This window comes from Cygnus olor, chromosome 6, assembly GCF_009769625.2.
Source record: "Cygnus olor isolate bCygOlo1 chromosome 6, bCygOlo1.pri.v2, whole genome shotgun sequence".
NCBI lineage: Eukaryota > Metazoa > Chordata > Aves > Anseriformes > Anatidae > Cygnus > Cygnus olor.
This window is the reverse complement of record NC_049174.1, coordinates 17,299,410-17,319,539: the sequence shown is the minus strand read 5'-3', so window position 1 is coordinate 17,319,539 and position 20,130 is coordinate 17,299,410. Positions and strand designations below refer to the sequence as shown.

At 40.6% G+C, this 20,130-nt stretch overlaps 1 protein-coding gene and 1 long non-coding RNA gene across 4 annotated transcripts in view; one reads left to right on the top strand and one right to left on the bottom strand.

Moving 5' to 3' along the window:
• The window catches only part of MTX2 (metaxin 2), a 33,039-nt gene extending 25,881 nt beyond the window's left edge, over positions 1-7,158 (top strand). For all 3 annotated transcript variants that reach the window (XM_040561987.1, XM_040561989.1, XM_040561988.1), the window contains 7 exons: positions 228-300; positions 3,078-3,154; positions 3,870-3,962; positions 4,686-4,724; positions 5,129-5,254; positions 5,840-5,916; positions 6,655-7,158. In XM_040561987.1, coding sequence (XP_040417921.1) covers positions 228-300; positions 3,078-3,154; positions 3,870-3,962; positions 4,686-4,724; positions 5,129-5,254; positions 5,840-5,916; positions 6,655-6,865 — 696 coding nt within the window. In that variant the 3' untranslated portion in view covers positions 6,866-7,158. The remainder of the gene's footprint in view (positions 1-227; positions 301-3,077; positions 3,155-3,869; positions 3,963-4,685; positions 4,725-5,128; positions 5,255-5,839; positions 5,917-6,654) is intronic.
• Positions 229-5,912, bottom strand: LOC121072407. The gene is made up of 3 exons (XR_005821198.1): positions 5,702-5,912; positions 1,064-1,242; positions 229-439 (listed from the first exon to the last, which is right to left on the bottom strand). It is a non-coding gene; the product is annotated as an uncharacterized LOC121072407 (long non-coding RNA).
• Positions 7,159-20,130: the final 12,972 nt, after the last annotated feature.

Below are 20,130 nucleotides of genomic sequence, written 5' to 3'. Positions count from 1 at the left end.
GGGGGAAGAAACTTCATTAGAAGAATGCCAGTCAATGACAGGACAATAAACAATTGTCTAAAAATGTTAGAAAACTGTGTTTTTCTTTTTGCTTAAAAGCAGTATGCAAGGAACTATATATCATAGGTATGTGCTAAGAATTTGCTAAAAACATAGTCATATGGATCGAGAAGAATACATTTGTCTGTCACTGGTATATCAATGCTTTTTAAATGCTTTGTTTGCAGGCCTTTTTGCAAATGTGCAACCTGCCGGTCCGGGTGGTTTGCAGGGCAAATGCTGAGTACATGTCCCCATCTGGTAAGTGCGGCCTTCATTTAGCTTACTACATTACACCTCCAGTTTGATGTCATGGCAACTGAGCCTTGTCTTGCTGATAAGTCGGTCCATGCTACGTGTCTGGGATGCCTTCCCCCTCTTCTCTGGTGCAGTTTCTTTCCTGTAAACAATTAAAATAGGTAAATGTAAAGTAACGATGGTACAATACGTAAGGAAGCCTGTGAATGCCATCCTAAGGTGTAGCAGACAGTTCAAGTGCCTGGTGGCAACCGTCTCTAAAAAGCTTGAGGATTGTGACATGAAACAGACAGACATTTCCAAAAATACCTTTAATCTGCATCCAGGGAATATTCCTGCTGATCAGTGAACGCTATTGTATTTTCCTTTCCTGGAGCGAGATAAAACTGGAGAGAGTACCTTTTGTTACATGGTCTGGGAGATGGTGGCTGGTATGTAAATACAGGGGAAGAATGCATTGTCACTCTTACGGGTGCCTGATGGTTTTAAACCTCTCTCTGATACCCAGAGAGAACTGCTGAATGCAGGGCTCAGAAGTCTGGCAGTCAGTGCGCTCCATCTCAATTTTTGTTGTGTTACAAGATACTGTTTGCCAATTGCCTGGCTCTAGCTGACACTTGCCACATGGAAAGGCCTGTCAGTATATGTCTGCCAACTGTACGAGTTCTGCTGCTGCTACTGATATTTCAGTCAAAGCAGCTGGAGTTATACTATTAAGAAAAAAGGAAAGCTGCTTGGCAGCAGTGAAAAATACCAAGATAATTACCTTTTGTAAATAAAGATAGCTTTAGAATGCTGAACATCTACACAGAGGAGCTTCTTAGATGTGCAAGAGTGTGACTGGTGGCAGCTGCATGCCCTCTCTTCTTTGCCATCCACAACCCATGTCCACACTTGCTGGCATCTGCCATTTTCCCAGTTTCCTTTCTTTACCACATTTTCATTCTGTAAGGATAATTTGAAAAAAGTTTGTATTTGCTCCCTTCCTGCCACCCTCTGTCTCATAGCAGCGGTAGACAGAGATCTGCATCTCATCGCTTGGGGGTGAAGGTTATTTACTTTGTCGTCGTCGTAATGACAAAATCCATTCTGAGGGAGTCAAAAGTGGAATACTGAAGGATTGTCTTTGTGTGGAAAGTACAGCCCAGCTGAAATCGTTGAACTCTGCAGCTCAGAAAGGTCTGCATTTCCTTTCGCAGTATGCAGTGTATGGATGCAGATGGAGCCTTTGTTGGTGTGGTGTACTTCATTTATTACCCTTAGGCCAACTGAGCCAGTGAGAGGGAATTTCAGGATAAAAACCATGACTGAATGTTGCGAGCATGAACTCTGTTTGAACTAGGCCTAACACTAGGTTTTATGTGTTTCAGTGGAGAGGAATGCATGTATTGCTAATAACGTATTTGGAGTCAGGCAGGTATTGATGGATCTTGCTCTTTGGGCTCTCTATAGAAAGCAGAGTTTGCCCACAGCAAGAGACAGGAAAGCATGTGCTATGCCCCGTTGCACTGGGCAGACTTGTTTGCTGTCTTCGGTCATGAGGGCCTTCTCAGTAATACAAAATGTCCAGCATTTGTCTCCACTTTATGGTCGACTTCAGTCATGTAAGTAATCATATAAGACTTAGTCTTCAGTTTACATGGTGTTTACTTAAGGTTGGTGTTTGTCAGTTGCATTTGGATGAAGATCTACAGAATGAGCAGTGTGGTTAGGGTGCATTGAAGCAGGAACACTCAACTTCACATGCTTAAAGCTGTGAAAAAGGGGCATGAGGCAACTTCTGTCATTCTTTGTGGCTTGCTGCATGTAACACTGCTTCCTCACGGTTCAGGTCTGTGTTTAACAAAAGTCACCACGCAGAGAACACGGTCCATGCAGGCTCAGGAGCCTTCCTTCACACCATCGCAAGTCCTACCAGTACACAGTCACTGCCCAGATCCCTTTTGCGGACTGGCTGGTTTTAGCCCTGCTCGATGCTGGGCCTTCTGGGCTGAGCTGTATAGACTGAGTGTTGATCTTTTCTGATATTAAGCTTTAGCACAGTTTTGCTTCCATGATGATGAAAAAGCTCCCCACCCCCTTCAACTCCCCAACAGGGAAAGTGTGGGTCTAATGCTGTTCTTGACCCCGTAACCACAGTGCCCTAAAAACATGCTAGCTCACAACCAGAGGGTGAAGTCATCAGGGCAGTCATCAGGAGCCAGTTGGCCCGGTCACTGGAAATCTGAAGAACCGGAGGAGGGAGAGTCAAGATCCTGCCTTGCTGAGTGTGCATTTTGCTTCCCCCTGCTTGCTTTTCTGGGCACAGTGCCACCTCTCCCGTCATCCTTTCAGCAGCCCTTTCCCTGCTAGTGGGTTAGAAGGGAGGGTGGGAACGTGTTGTCGTCAAACTAGCCAAGGGCTCTGTCTGCTTTCCTGGGATTTCCCAGCTGTACTTCAAATAAATGTTGAATTCGGTCTTTCCAGCAAAACAAAACCCATTATTAAAATACAAGTCAATAGATCTCATTCAATAACTTCGAAATACACAATTGCAAATCCTGCATGTAAAAGTGGGTCAGGAGGAGGAAGATCAGGCAGTTATGTTTGTTATTACATATTAAAACTGTGTGAGTTATGTATCTAAAAAGTTTACCTGTTCTCATTTAAAAATAAAACCAAAAGCAACAACAAAAAAATGGTGTTCAGGTGTACCTATAATATTTAATTGCTTTGAAAATATGAAATGTTGTTTTACATGCATAAAAAGCTCTTACTAAAATATATTTTTCATTTTACAGGCAAAGTGCCCTTTATTCACGTGGGAAATCAAGTAGTATCTGAACTCGGGCCCATAGTCCAGTTTGTAAAAGCTAAGGTAATCATACATTGTCTTCATCAATTACTGAATAGTACGTTAGCTCTCCTTAGCACTTGTGCTTATTTGGTGTGCTCCTCTGGACTGTTACTTCATTTTTTAAAGCAGTGTGGAAATCAGGTGCCATCTTAAAACAAGGATACCCTGAAGTGGGAGTTCGCTGAGGTGGAAATGTTTTTCTTTGATATTACCTTAAATTCTGGAAGTTCTGTGCAGAACATCTGCATACCAATATCAGTTTCTGAGAATGCTTTTCTATGTGCCCTGTCTCAGTGTCTCAGAATTCTTAAACCCTGAAATGGCTGGTTTAAATTTTGAAGTGTCAGATAGTGTTTATATTTGCTTTTTTTTTTTTAGTATTTTCAAAAATGTTTGTCTTTTCACTGGGCACCTTGATAAAGCTGTATCACAGATGTAAACTTGTTTACTTCTTGACACAAACATATACTAACTGGGAGGTTGTGTGCTCAAACTGTGTTAACCTGTTACTGGTAATAGCCTATATTTCTTGTAGGTTAGCTATATCATGTTACGATGATTTCTTTTTCATTCTAAATACACTTTATGTAAAAAGTACATATGTAATTTGTTATTGAGCTATGTAAGAGATCAGCATCTAAGCCAAAGCTCGCTGACTTCAGAGGTCCTTGGGTCAGGCATTGCTGAATAGTCCAATATCCTTTCTTACATGTCTCTCTTTTTCTTTCCCCATTAGGGCCATTCTCTCAGTGATGGGTTGGATGAAGTCCAAAAAGCTGAGATGAAAGCCTACATGGAATTAGTCAATAATATGCTCTTGACAGCGGAGGTACAGCAAGCCATAGTGACTCTACACACTTTCATAAGTGATTATAGGCAAGAAAGCTTTAGGACTTTTTCCTGTACTGGAAAGGACGGGACTTTTTCCTGTACTTAAGTCTTAGATTAGGTCATCAACTTTGGAGGAGAAATGAGGCAGGAATAAATTCTCTGGATCCTATGGGACTATTTGATGAAATATTCCTGTAAACACAAGCCACGTGTATGATTCCCCCACCTACCTGAAGTGTGCCATGTAGCTGTAAAAGCGACTGATTTCTGCAGATGGAAAATGGCAGCAGTTCTTGGGATTCTGCCCCATCCCCTGGCTGGCTGGGCAGCCCTACTGTTGCCTTTCACAGTGCACGTGCTCATGTGCCTCGCTAGAAGCTGGGTTACCCATGGGTTGCATCCGTGGGCAGTTAACATGATGCAGTTCCAGCACTGGAAATGCTCACAAGCACGTAGCTGAGGGCTGGAAACCTGTGTGTTGAGTTGTGTGCAGCACAGGCAAGGAAAGTGGGTGGGCCTTCAGCTTCAGCTTTGCTCTGATGCTGGCCAACTAAGGATTAGCAACTGGGCATGTGGCTTCCAGTTTTAATTTCTTTTCTATGTTCAGAGGTCTAATAGGAGGAATTAAATTTAATGTAATATAGAAAAAAAATTCTACTGGTGAGAAATGATTGTATTCTTGTTTATTGGGAAGTTTAGTAAATGTTCTTTCTGTTCCTAGCTGTATCTCCAATGGTGTGATGATGTTACAGTAGAGGAGGTGAGTGGTTCTGCAACATTTATCATAATTAAAATTTAATGAGAAAACACTTTTGCTCACAATTGCAAGTCCCTACTCATAAATGAAACATTGAGGTTTGTACCATTAATGATATAGTCTTTTCGCTTTAATTTTGCTTGCATATACATTTTAGGGAAGTTGCGTCTTTACTGGAGGTAGTTGACTGCAAAATAGATGTGGGTTTTGCGTAAGTTTCTATGGTAATAGTTTTAAGTACTGCAAACTATAAATTCTGCACAAATAGTTGCAACATGTCATGCAAAACCCTTTCTATTTTACATCTCCCTTGGTGACAGAAATGTGTGAATATTAGCTATTTTGTAAATAGAGGTATCTGCATTTCTTCTGTTATAACAAAGTACCTTTATGTTTCTAAAACAAAGATTACCCACCCAAGGTATGGCTCCCCATACCCGTGGCCTCTTAACCGCATTTTGGCCTATCAGAAGCAGTGGGAGATAAGGCGGAAGATGAAAGCCATTGGGTGGGCTGGCAAGTCGCTTGAGCAGGTCAGTATGAAAGGTGAAGCTTGATTTCTTCACCACCTTTACCTCTTTTATTTAAGACTTCAGAGAAGTAATGCTTTCTTGAAACAGTTACAATAAAAAATATATATATTGTGTACTTTAAAATTATCTGGAGTCAGGAATCTACCTTCAGCAGCAATATATCTTAAATTATGTGCGTTCTGATGGGGTGGGAGGAAGGATGCTTTGCTATGTGTGTATTTTTTGCTACTGTTAGTTTAAGCCATGGTCCTGAAAATAATTTATAAATTACAATCCCCCAGCTGCTGTGGCATTAGTAGGCATGCTTTTCAGGATTGTAGCAAAAAAGAAAAAGGCAGTTTTGAGGTGTAAGTTAGTACTTTTAATTAAGCTAAGTTAAAAATCTTATGGAAAGCACTTAATTTGCTGTACGTTAAATGTTAGATTAAATAACACTTAACCACCTACCTTTAGCAGCTTTTGATGTTCCAACGTTGTGTATTCTTTGTTCCCTCTGTCAGCACAAATACAGTAAGAAGGTTATTTTTTTTTAATGTTGGTCTTTCTTGACAATATGATTATCTTATCTCTTGTGTGTTTTGATAGGTGCTTGAAGATGTAGATCAGTGTTGTCAGGCTCTCTCCCAGAGATTAGGAACACAACCATATTTCTTCAATAAGCAGTAAGTTACTGTCTTCTGAAATGTTACATCCACCCCTAAAAAATATTTTAAAATATATATATGGTGTGTGTAAATGAATATATGTATAAAAAGCATATGCATGTGCGCACACATATGTATATATACACACACCATATATACTTTCCATGTATAAATATAAAAAACTCCTGGTTTATTTCAATTCTGTGTTATTGGTTGAAGAAATTCAAATATGTGACTGGAATACAAACATGATATTTCAAAAAAAAAAAAGTAATTGTAGGTTTTAAAAGGAAATCTCTGTATGTTTGTTATTTTTTTTCTGTTGATTTAATTTTATTCCTGCTTGTCTTTTATATAGAGTCTACCACATCTCACATAGGCTAAAAATTTGCACCTTTATGCAGTTATCTTTAAATGCGTCTTTTTTTGTAAGAAACTTTACCTGTGTTTAAGTAACATTCTCTACTAGGTACAGGACAGTAAATGTACATCATGCCAGGACAGTTTTTCTGCATTGTTATATGTGTATATATATTTATATCTGTATATGCATATATAGATAAGCATAGTTATTTATTTATATATATATATATATATATATACACACTTTTTCATGTATTTGTTAGTGTTGCTTGATTACTTCCCAATTCTTAGATTGCATTGCTGTCTAACAGTTACTCAGAACAGTTTTTTTTTTTCTTAATCAGTCCTCACTTTACAAAATACCTGCTGTTTTTTTTTCATTTGTTTTTACAGACCAACTGAATTAGATGCTCTGGTATTTGGACATCTGTTCACAATCCTCACTACTCAACTAACCACTGATGAACTTTCTGAAAAAGTGAAAAACTATGGTAATCTCACAGCCTTTTGTAGGCGAATAGAACAGCAGTACTTTGAAGGTCATGATAAGGACAACTCTGGAACTGCTGCAGCCAGATCTGCTAAGAGGTCCTTACTGAGATAAGAAAGTTGTTTGGTTGGAGTGGATTGCATTTGTTTTTGTTGTTGTTTAATGAATGGGTTTGCAAATGGAAATGTGTGTTAGTTTTTGAAGCTGCCAAATCATTCTGGATCAAGAAAAACTCTAAATATAATTTTTGTGTTGTAGAACATACTGTGCACATTTAACCTGAGATGACTGTATGGGCACTTCCATTTTACTTCCATATTAATTGGCTGTATGCCACTTACTCTAAAGTGACCTTGGAAAAACGTTGTATCTGTATTTAAAAAAAAAATAAAATATTTTAAAAAGTTTCTCTGATCTACATGTCTTTTTTTTTTTACTAAGCTTTATGTGAATGTAATAGAAGTTTCTGCTCATCATTATAGCAAAAAGACAAGGAATGCAATTTGCATGAAATAGCAAACAAATAATTTGACTATGTAATAAAACTAATGATGAGAAAATACTTCTTCCTTCTGCCTGCTCCCCAGCCTTTCATGTGTTTGCACTTCAAAAATACGTGTTGACAAAGGGACCAACATTTATAACCTAGTGGGTAAAAATAGAGCTCTAGCTTTTATTTTATTTCTCCCCTCCTACTATTTCTATTAGAGTAACACTTCAACCTTTCTTTACATCCTTGCAATACAATAAGAAACTGCTGCACTTGTGGAATATGGGTAGTTAGCACCTAAGTCAAAGCTCTCACTACAGAAGGCAAGACTAATTATGAGCAACAGAAGGGCAAGCTTTCTGGTGCTGTCCCAGACAGATACTCTATAAGGAAGAAAAAAGGTCTTTATCCTCATCCTCTGCTTGGACTGCTGTTAGTAATGTCACCATCTGCATCAGTAGTGATGTGTGGGGATCAGGCCATGGGAGTGAGCTAGATGAGTGGGATCCTGTTGACAGGACACCTGGAGGATAGCCGTAAAATAGTCCAAATTGCTAAGCTGGAAATAAATGCATTAGAGAATTTAAGTTGCCTGCCTCAGCCAAAAATGCCTTTAGGAACTGGGTGACAAAAATGTCTTGGAGCTTTGCTGCGTACAACTGATGTGATTTTATTTAGTCCTTATGTCAAAATAGCTTCTGGCTTTCATGTTTTCTTATGTGTGTCTTGCCTCTATTTCTTGTTCACCTTTGGTTTTCAGATTTACATTTTTTTTTCCTTCCTGTGATTTCCCAATTCTCCTCAGCTTGTCTTGGTCTGTCTAAAATGAATTTGCTAGCTAAGCATCTGCCTAGCTGTTTCCACTTCCAGTATGTTAATGCTGCTTCTAAACTTTGAAGTACTTGCTGGGGTGGTTCTCTTAGCAAAGGGCTTGGTATGAGACTGGGGCTGACATGCCCTGGTCCTTCTGCCTCCCTGTCCTGTGATGCATGTAAGCACAATAATACAACAGTAAGCAAAACCACACAATTGTGGTGCTCCAAAACCCCTGGCAACCTGGAACTCTTCAAGGGATGGTGCCTGTGTGTAGGCCTCTAACTGGTATTTCCTTGAACACGTGAAACATCATCATTTTGCTCTGCTTTCTGGGTTGTGCTTGACGCTTTTCCAGAACTGCTAACAACCCAAGAAATGTGCTGGTGCCAAAACCAGTCCTTGTGCTCAACTGAGAACTTGCTTGAGCAGTCTGACTGGTTGGAACTGTTGTGCCTTGTTCCTACGAAACATGTTCCTTTGACTGCACCTCTCGGTGTCAAAGCACTTAAAGGCTTGAACTGTTATGCAACGGTCACAAGATTTTTGGCTGCCATCTCCTCCTCTCAAAACCTGAGCAGAAAGTAGCAGTGTGCCTTGGGTTGGCTGGGGCTCTTTTGGCTCTGTGGCTCGTGAACCACTGCTACTTATTCATGCTGCGGGGACCAGCATTGCCAGCTTAACTGGAATAGGGAGCTGAATTCCTACTGCCTTCTTTTTGATACAGGATTCGTGCGGGAGTTAAACTAAGGTTAGTATCCATGCATAAGTGGGGCTTGGCTATCTATCAAATCACTTGCCAACAGAGAAAAATTTCCCTTGTTCTGCATTCCTGTCTGTTTCACAAGCCTGTTTCGTCTGAATATCTTCTCAAATTAAACCCCATCAGCTCTTGACTGCTTTGTGACAGTTTCTGCTATCAGTGGCGGTAGTGGAGATCCCAAACAATCCTTTAGCATTTTCTTTTCTGTATTAATGCAACTTCGGGAAAAAAAATATTTTTTTCTTAATTTGGGGAGAATGGCATATTGTGATATGTGCTACTTTGAGAGAAAACTACTCTCTATGGTCTCTAAAGTTAGCAGTGCCATGGTGGTAGGGAATCCTTTGTGAAAAATGAAGTATCTTAATCCAGAGTGATTAAATTTGGCATTTACTTCCTATTATGTTCAGAGCACCATTTATGACTGAAGCTTCTGTGGTTTTGGCAATCCTGCTACCAGTAGTTTACTTGATGGACTTCAAAGCCACCTATGCGCAGGCATTATCTTATATACAGCTTGGCAGTGCAGGTGGCCATGTGTTCCTCCTCTTTTAAGGCTGCAGAGGCTATTAGCCAATTTGCTACCAAATTCTAGAGAAAGCTTTGAAATGACAGCATTAAATTAAGCCATGTTTTTACATTTTGTCAAGAACAGGTTTCCATGAGGAAGAGCAAGCAGTGGTATATGACGCTTTGAATGCTGAACAGATAGTCCTTGCAAATTTTGTGTGGTAACACCTAGCGAGCTTTTAACTTCAGAGGGAAACAAACAAACAAACAAACAAAAAAACTACTGAGGTAGCCATATGCATGAACCCACTTTGAATGTCTCATCTAGAAATACATCTAAATGCTGTGGAAGTGGTTTGGCAAAAGATAGTGATCTTTATTACAAGCAAAGTTTTGTAAATCTATCTCAGCTACTCAGACTACACTTAGGGATACGGAGACAGGCAAATTACTTGGAGTTTTCAATACTGAAGTGAGAGGACATGCAGAGACTGAGATCTGAAAGTTTAACCACCCCTCTCCTTGCTCCTTTAGTGCGACTTTGATAACTTCATTAGTAAAACAAAATTTAAAGGGGAAGGGCTATTTTTGACTTCCTTAAGAGCAAAATTGTTCACATGGCATGTTCAGACTGCACATCCTTCTAGGCAGTATCTAAATTTAAAACTGTAAGAAAAATCTTGGCTTTGGTGCCAGTGCTGAAGATAGCTATTTAAGTCATAGGCAAAGGACGTTGTTCTTCATAAATCAAGAAATCATGATGTGATGCTTCTTTAAGTAATATTGCTAGCATGCTACAGAGAAGTCTGAGCTGAACACTGAGGACCCAAGCTTGCAGACCGTGCTTTAACGCGGGGAAGTCACAGTCATATAAAGGACACTGATTGCTGCTGAACCGTTGTGCACAGCTCAAGAAAAAGAATGAAAAGTTGAAACACGAGCAGCAATAAAAAGTGGAAGACAAAAACAAAAAACAAACCCCAATCCTAATAACCTGTATAACAAGGGAGTTGAGCAAGTCAGTCGACTTGCCTCATCCAAGGCAAAGCAAAGAGGGCTTTCTATTAGTCTGAATAGCCCTCCAGGAGACAAAGGCTGTGAACGTGCAGTCTTTGAGAGTTTTACACTTGGGTTGTGTCTTTTTCTAGAAGACAGCCCCTGACTGAGTGAAGTACAACTGCACCAGGAGCAGGAATCAGGTCAGGAAGGCCTATGGTCTGTCTCATGGAGCAGGACAGTGTGGATGGTGATTTTCTTTTATAGCTTTTCAAGCTCAAAAATTCTAAACTCCCAGAGGCTGTTTTGGGTGAAGCAAGCAGGCAGCTGGAACTTATTGTTTCCTAAAATTAAGACGAAAATTCAATTTCTAACAAAAGGGATATCAGAAGCTGCTGCACCATGGCTCCACCATGCACCAATGTACGTCCTCTGAATATGCTCTACTATGAACTGCAAGAGTCACTCAGCCAAAATGGTACACAAAGTCATAAAGGCACTCATATCTACAAGTGAATGGACATTATCACCAGGAGGTGAAGAGGTGCCTCGTTGGCACAGTTCAGCTTGGCAGGTGGAGGTGCGGGTCCCATGAGCTGCATGTATGACATGGAAAATGGAGCAACCATCCTGCTCCACTGCAGGCAGTGGCAAAACAGCCCGTGATGTGAAAGTGGCGAGGATTTTAGCCACGGGCTTCACAGTGCTGGATCTTGGTTTTCAGCTGGTAGCTCCTCCTGAGCCCCTGCTTTTCCTGTGCCTCTCTGAAGGCAGCTCTCCTGGACGGGGGAGCCTCTGACGCTGCATTTTATAATGTGACAGGATTACCAGAGAGACATTAGGTAAAGGATCTTTAGTTTTAGCAGCTATTCCTAGGATCTATCACTCCGTACATCAGACAGTAAAAATTGTAGTATTGAGTGGTGTTAATGGGATATACATCTGCTATTTTATCTGCCTTTTATTTTATTTCTCCTCCTCCTCCCCACGGAAAAAAAAAATAACTGGGCAATCTCCTGCTTCTTAAAAGTATTTAAAACTCAGTCTAGTGGAAAAAAGAGCCTAGCACAGCCCTGCACATGGAGAATGCTGCTGAGCTGCACTTAATGATGCCTCTTAGGATCAGCCTTGCTGCTAGAAAACGCTTCATTTCCCGTGGCTTTCTTTCTTTACAAGCAGAGTGCAGCTCCAATGGCTCTCACAACAATTATCACCCACTTGTTCTGCAGGTTTGAAGTTTTTTGCATTAGTCAGGTTGAGAAATTCATGGTATTAATCATGACTGAAGTTGTTATTTATCACCTGCTGGGTGAGAAATAATAATTTTGGCACTGCTGGGGCAGCAGGCCAGAAGTACCAAATTAAGTAAAACATCTAAACACTAGCAAGGATCATTTCTCTGATTAATGAATTGTTACAAAGAAAAAGTGCTACTCGTTATCTGATCTTAGGATAAAAGTGGGAGTTGGAAGTAAAAAGCATTAGCAAAGTCAGGCTTTGCTGTGATGTAGTTTGAAACTTTCCTGGCTGATCTCTCCTCTGTCATTCACTAACTGTTAACATGCATTCATCTGCGTCAGAGGTTTGCAATACTTGGCTCCTGCCCCATTGCCAACTTTGCAAAAAGTAGCATTTGGCAAGCAGCTCAAGACCCATTGTGTAATCACCTCGAAAGAAATGTTGAAATAACTAACTCAGGGCTTGTCTGGGCTGGAAGGTTTTGCTATAGAACAGCTACCAGACTGGCAAAACACCATTGTGTGAAGGCAATAATAGGGGTGCAGGAAACAAAATAAGCAACATCAGTAGAAGCCTATAACCAGGTAACTGTTTCCATGTACTGGGAACATTAGTCACCTACTGGATTAAAAAAAAATATATATATAAAAAAATCTAGCCACCTGATCAGAAGTATTTCACATGTAAATAAAAAAAGGGTTGGCCTACACTGGATACATTGAAGTGGGGTCTCTGTGTACTATTACAGCCATAAACCACCATATCATGCCACATCCTCTTCCTGCAAGACCATTGCAGGGAGCTGAGGAGCTGACCATGTAGCTGTGCATAGAAACTATTTTCTGGGCTCATAAAAAACACATAAAAACTTACTCTCAGCTTCGAATACAGTTGAGGAACTCAGGCCAGTAGGGACAAGCCACCACTGAAAGCGAAGAGTAACTTTGGATTCAATTTTGTTTGTTGTGGCTTAAAGAAAAAAGAAAAAAAGAAAAGAAAAAGAAAAAAAAAAGAAAAAAGAAAAAAACCCACATGTTTTAGAGGCCCCTTTTGGCTCCACCTAATGCATTTTCTGGAAAGAAGACGTTGGCTTTTTGCACAGAGAGCACTGAATGTTCTGATCTACCGCTGCAGACTCCAAATGAGGAGCTGGTTGAGGAGAAGAGCCTCCCACTGTCCACACAGTCTGGCTGCTTCTGCTGACTTCTGCGGCAGCCAAAATTACTGCTGTCCACCAAGCCAGCATGCACAAAGGCTGACTTGAAACTGTGAGCTGACATGAGAGGTTAGCATGAACTCATTCATGCCTTTCCTGTTTGGCTTAATGTTGACAGTATTCCCGTTTGCTAATAAAGACCTTTTTTTTTTTTTTTTTTTTTTTTTGTAAGAAAGCTTTGCCTCACATAAATGCCCCTTCATGTAATTTATTTATTTATTTATTTTTACCTAAGAGTTCATTTTGCATTTGAGAAGAAATTTAGAGAGCTCCGGGATGTGGGACATGATGGCCACCTCTACAAATGCTGCTCAAATCGTCATTCTTCTAGGTTTTGTGACTCCAGTTCAATGACAAGGATTTGAAACATGAATGAAGAGAATGCTCCATCACAGAAAGTAAGAGCAGCAGCTAAGGGCTTGGAGAACAGATCTTCCTAGGGCAAGCAGGCAGCCATCAGAGGGCACCTGAATGAGCCTTGGTGTGGGCACTGTAGGGGGGAACTTCTCTCAGAAACGCTTTACGCTTTCTACCACTTCTTCCTGAAAAAAACTATTTCAGCAGCAGGTCCACCCCACCTCCTTTGTCATACATCTGCCACTATCCATGAAAGGATGCCAAAGTAAAATTTTGGCCAGGTTTTCTTGACTTCAAAGCTATCTATTCCTGGTCACACCATTCTCTCACTCTTGTGACCAACAGTTTTGTCATTGAGGCCTAGGATTATCACCTGAGATTATTCTGTGAAAATTACCTCTCATTTTTCAGATGTTAGCCATCTGTTAGGCTAAGAGCTTCCACTTTCTTTTCTTCTGAATAATAATAAAAACTTCCCTTTAGGTCCACTTCTGTTTCTACCTTGATTCCTGTAAATTCCTCTCTAAAATTCCTCTGCAGTTCCTGTTGGCTCTTTCCCCCAGAAGTGAGCAGTATCTTGATCTATGATGCCTCCTAGCCAAGAAGTGTATCGCTAAGATTACAGACTATCACCGAGATCTCTTTCAATTACAGCTTAAGTCTGTGTTGTGGCACGTTTAAGGAACCAGTTGATGAAGATCATTAGTTTGGGAGCATTATGGGAAGGGTACACTTTTATCTACTTAAATAAATTTATCCCCAGCATACTTTGTCATAGGCTATAGTGTTTTGTAACAGGCGGGTAGTTTCATGCACATGTATGTGAAGATCACCAGAATTAGGCTAGATCTGGCTGTTAGCTTCTGTACTACCATGAGTGCAAAGGTCTTTCTACTGTGTTGAAACACACTGCTGTAACGCTGCCCGTCATCTGATGGAAACACTTTTGAGACACATAGGACAGCTCCTGCATTCCTGTTTCAAAGGAGGAGCTTTCATTTGGTTCGGTGCATGTTCCTGGCGCCGTCCAGCTGCTCCTTCCTGTTTGTGAGACCCCCCCACCTTTGGTGCTGCTTCCTGGTCTTCCTGCACTGGGAAGAGAAGCTTAGGCCTGTGGACCCCATCACCCAGTCTGCACTGAACGAGATTCCTCACACTAGTAAAATCACCTTAAAGGAAACAGAGAAGCCAGCATGCTTTCTAGGATTTGTTCAGACTAAGAAGCATCCTACAACCCTATCACCTTCTGCGATAGTGACTCCAAATGCTGGTTCCACAGGAAACAGAGGGCTTATAAAGCAAATCAGCTACATGGTGTATTTTTATAGACTATAATACCTAAAATCTGCTTTTCTAACTTATGAATCATAAAAAAATTGCAATAATGAAGTAATTGGTATTTTTTTTTTTTGACAAAATTCACCACTGCAAAATAATGGGAAGTAAGATTAAAACTCATTTGGATAATGCATCTCTCTCGAATTTCTTTAGCATTCTTGTATTATGATAATAAAAATGATAAATGTAGTCATAAAATGTGATTTACTGAGAAGCAGGCTGAGAAAAGCTTGGAAGGGCAAGGAGCAGATTCCTCACTCCTGAGGGGGTTAAAAGTGTGAAATGCTTAAATGAGGCTTTCAAAAGAAGAAAAACTGGTGGCAATAAGAGACCGGAGTTACCTTTCAATCCTTAAATCAGATCAGTGAGTTTCTCTGTATGTTGTGCTCCTCACCACAGTGAGTTGGAGCCATCACTTGCGCTGAAGCCAGCAGAAGTTGTTTGATGCATCACTACACGACACATTTGAAACGTCACTGGTCTGCAATCAAACGAGTGATTTCTAGCCAAAGATTACAAAATATTTGGCAAACTTATCCAAGTGGATGAGTCAGATCTAAAAACCTGTCCGACAGAAGAGTTGAGTCAAGCCACAGCAGTTGCAATTAATTTGTCCCAAATGTGAGCAGGGCAAAATCTAGACCAGGAGGCTTGAGGCTGGCTTTCCAGCTCCACACTCCAGCCATCACACTGCATTCTTTGCTTCTCTTTTAACCACAACAGCCTCTGAAAATAACCCTTCAAAGGCGTTTCTTGGTAGTAATAAATGAACCATCAAAACCTAAACAAAGAACCCAGCAGTTGAGATGATGCAACTTAACAAATAGAAATAACCAAGAGTGCTTTGTCCTCTGCTTATTTCCAAACGAATAAAACCCAGGTCATTTATAAAGACTTCCCCCTTCCCCTCTCTGTTGCAGCCCCTTGTGAGTCACCCAGGAGACAGCACCACTTTCCTTTGCTTTCCAATCTTTAAAATATATTCATTCCAGTTTTCAAATTGCTATTTTGTAGTGCTAAATCTCTACCCACACTAATTTCTCCAGGTCAGAATCTGACCCTGATTTGAACAAAATCTGGAGTCAAATATTCACACCAGAATGCTTTTGCCTTGCTGCATGTCAGATGCCATCTTTCTGCAAATGTTTCACACACCTTGGAGTGCAGCTTGTGGAACTGATGAGGTGAAGAGCACTGCAGAGCAGCTCTGTGCTGGTAATCACAGGACTGAAGAAACACATACATCATCTGCCACATAGGTTGGCATTTCAAGTAAAAAACCTTCACAATGTGTAAGATGTTGGACAAATGACAGCCATATGCATGTTTGTCTCTGTGCAGATGTCTTTGCATTCTCAGCTAGGAAAAAGCTGAGGTAGGCTTTTTTTTGCCGACAGTTTAATATTAGTGACACAGTTTATGTCCTCTGCAAAAACAATAATGGAGGATAAGGTGACATAAATTATTTGCAAATTGTTTGACATATGCAGGGCATTGTCCTTGCAATAATCACCATCAGTCTGTCAGTTTAAGATATGAACCATGCCACTGCCATTTTATATCATTGTGTTAAGCTTTCACATGTTGTAATTTTACAGATTTGTTCTTTGGAGAACACTGCAACACAAATCAAATTGTATTATGTTTAGTCATAGGCTGTATGGAGCACCTCGCTGCAATTAGGGGCGGGGGGAGATGAGGAGCAAACAGTCTCAGATAAGAGCCAGCTCCTCAAAAGTTAGCAAATTTGTTAGATACCATTACTCAACTTTCCTGGTCATTATTCAAAGCAAGACGAATTATTTAAATTCATGCTAACATCAGTTGTTGGCTGCATGAACAAAGTGAGCACTGGCAAGCACCATCCTGACAGATCAATTTAAAATAACCTTGTCTTTGTTTCTCCATAACAGTCAGGCACAATGTTTGATTCTTATGAATAATGTGGGGTTTTCTAAAGTAAATGGACTGATTTCTTTTCAACTCACAAAAGACCCCGCAGGTGCCTGTAGTATTAACCCTGCTTTCCATAGATGTACAGAATGTTTCTGGAATAGCAAGTAACTCAGCATTGTCTCTTTTATTCCAGTCAAATTAATTCCTATTGTATAGTTAAACAAACAAACAAACATCAACAAAACAAACAAGCAAAACAACAGAAAGACCTAAAGTAAACAGGTTATTTTTAATCTATCTCTCTCTCTTTTTTTTTTTTTTTTTTATCTATTTGAACTGCAGATTACTGTGGGAACTATTCACAAGTGTATTCTAAGTGTGTTCAGTGCCAGGTACCTTATATTAACCATCTGAGAAACATTTTAGTATGTAAGTGTGTCTTAATTGAAAAAGGAGTCAATAGGAAATATTGTAATATACATTCTGGAGTACTGCATTTCAGTGACTTTTTACTATATTTTGAATAGAGAAACATGATTTGTTTTCCCCTGGGAAAGTTCCCCACATTCAGTTGTCAGCAGAACAGAATCCTTCTGCTTCCAGTGAGCCCTTAAACTAGAAAGATTTATTGCACTTACACCCTTGAAAGAACATATCTTTTTCTTTGAAGGCAGCCATTATCACCATCCCATTTTATATCTTTTCTGATAAGTGCAGGCAGTAAAGTAGATAAACTCCTTGCATACCAATTAAAGACACATGCACACTAAGACACTGTGTACTATCAGGGATGCTCAGAGTAATATTCTTCCTAACACAGTAGATATATCTAGGGAGTTTGACTTTTATTATTCTCAGCTTTACACCTCTGACATTTCTAAAAACATGAAGGAAATTAATGAATTCTCGCCCAAGACTCTATTGTCTAATCTTGCCCCAGTGCTCATGAATTATGGAAAATGACAGATCAGCTGATGACGTACAATGGGCTATTTTAAAACTACCCTTGTAACAAAACCTGGGCCACAAACGGCACACCACTGACTTTTGTACAGCCACCTGACAAAATATCTGTCCTGTGTTAAGTGGTACCTTAAACAACTGCCCCTCTTCATCACATCCAAGATGATATGGTCCTTTTTATGCACAAAAGGCATGAAATCAGACCTGTGAATCTCAGGAAGACTCTTTTTTCTTCTCAGATAGGATGCTGAAGTGCGGTCCTAAGTCTTAGCAACCTGCCTTGGGTTTTTCCATTTTGAGATCTCCTCAGGCTAAACCTGGGATCAGTAATATTTTAAGGTTCTTAAACACAGCCTTCTCCATCTATCTATGTAATTTCTCCTTCAAGTGCCTTTTCCTAGGCAGAAAAAAGGCCTTTGTTCATATTGAACAGGGAAAGTGAAGGCTGGAGTATTTGGACGAGAAGGCCCTCCAGGATGAGCTGTAACGACCCAGAGCCACACCAACAGCTGCAAGACCAGGAGCTGCTGTCTGACCCGTAACATTTGCCTGGCAGCAAGAGGCCGCACTGTCTATGAAGCCTTTGGCTATGACATCTCCCACACCCTCTACATATGATGACGGTGGAGAGACCAAGTGCTGCCCTTCGCTTTGCTTCCCCTCAGAGGACTTTGGTTGGGCTTTCTGCTGTGACACAGAGACTCTCCACTTACATGTCAGTCCCCAAGTGCAGTGTGTGGCCACACGAATGGCTTCCTTGTGCTCCACGGGCTGAGACACCGCTTTTCTGTCAGGGTTCCCTTCAGATAAGAAACTATGGAAAGCGATACATCTTGTTCAAAACATCTGATAGAGCTGAAGTCATATAAAGCACTAATCACTAATTAATACAAATAAAAGAAACAATCTTTCATGGAGGTGGTAATAATAACACTCCAGAGCTTGTTCTAATCCATCTTTTTGTCAAACGAAGCACCAGGGAATTTGTCTGCCACAATCAGGGTATTTTCAGAGTCTCTGCTTCGATTTGCAATGTGGGTTTTAGAGCTGTTAACACAGGCCTCAGAATAAATAATCAAAAGGAACGATTTTTAAACTAATAAGCTAGGCTTTAATACACAGAGGAATTCTGCTATACTTTTATAAGCAGTTGAGAACTAAATTTTCCAAATTAAGAAGCCCTTTTTTAACTTTACCTATGAACTCTGAGTGTGACAGCATCCCATTGCACAAATCCTGGCAGTGCCCTTTCTTTCATTATAAGAACTGAAGGCAGCTGGGATATCGGGCTTCTACCCTCCTGCTCCAGAGAAATAGCACCTTCCATAACATCAGGCAGTCCCGAAACCCTTTAAATAGCACTGTATTCATTATATTTAGTGACAATTACACAAGTGACTTCCTGACTGCAAATATGATTCATTACTCTGCAGCAGAAGTAATACCTCTAATAGACTATGCATTGAGTTGACCCAAAATAGCTGCTGAGGAATATTTGTTCCTGAACTACTCCATGGATAGATTTTTTAAATGATTATAACCATATATAAGCAGAACAGATTATCCTGCCATGTAATTATTTGGCCCTACCCCTAAATCTTTATGTAAACTAAATTTCAAAGGTGAACAACAATAAGCAATGTTTAATAAGGAGTTTTTAGGTACAATTTGTCTGGAACTTGCTGGGAGGTGATAAGTCCTATTTTAAATTAAAAAATTTGCATTCAGTGTTTAGTCACCCTTTAGCTCCATTATTTAGCTCCATCACTCTTCAAGTTAAAAAAAAAATGAAGAAGAGAAAAAGAGAAATATAAGAGCAATTATTTCTTCTGGGTAAAGGGAGTAGAAACAGAGTATTTCCAACCCTGCTAGACCTGAGGACACAGCTCCCGCTCCCACCCCACTCTGCAGCAATGCAGACCACAAACCCTGCTGTAGACAGCGCTACCCCAGGGCCTGCACCCCCGGCTTTACGGGGACAGTGCTGCTGTGCTATTGATTTTGATGCCTACACACTGATGAGCATAGGGTTTCAGGGCTTAGACAGGTTAGGAAGAGTCCTCAAGAGATCATCACACATCCATTCCCCTAGTGCAGAGCCCTAAACCATAAAAAAGAGACCTATTTTGCTTATGTGTGATCCCTGTCTTCCCAGGAAGAGGCTGCCCACAGGCTGCACTGAAGATCTTCAGGACATCCCCAGCAGAGCTCAGCCCTCCTGCATGCCGCTGTGGCTCTGGCTCACCCTGGCGCAGAGCTCCTCGGCACAACCTGTTCCTAAATGTGCCACTGCAGAGCAAGGCAGGCAGCGGGGATGGTGCAGGTCCCGCTGCCACGGGACTTTTAGCACGGACAGGTGCCTGCCTTTGCTCCTTGGCTGAGAGGAAAGTGCCCTCTGGAAGATTAAATTCTTCCTGTGGGTACTGAAACACCCGTCCTGCTCAATGCTTGGCTTCTCAGACAGCAAAGAGTAGGTGAGAATCAGCCTCTTACTGCCTCCCTGTCCTTGAAACCAATTGGATATTTTCCATGAGCTTCAGGGAGGCCAAAATTTCATCTGTATTGTTTAGGATTTCACCACACAAGGCAGACTCAGGTACACACAAATGAAAACAAAAACAAAAACAAAAACCACCACCACTACCACTAAAACCCAAACCCACAACCCTATCAGTCTTCAAAAGAAGCTACGGAAATTCTCCATCCCATTTACATAGGTGATAATGAACACACGTGCAGCAATATTATTTCAGGTTCTTTCTTTTTTCTTTCCATAGCAGTTGCTCAGTGCAACCTCC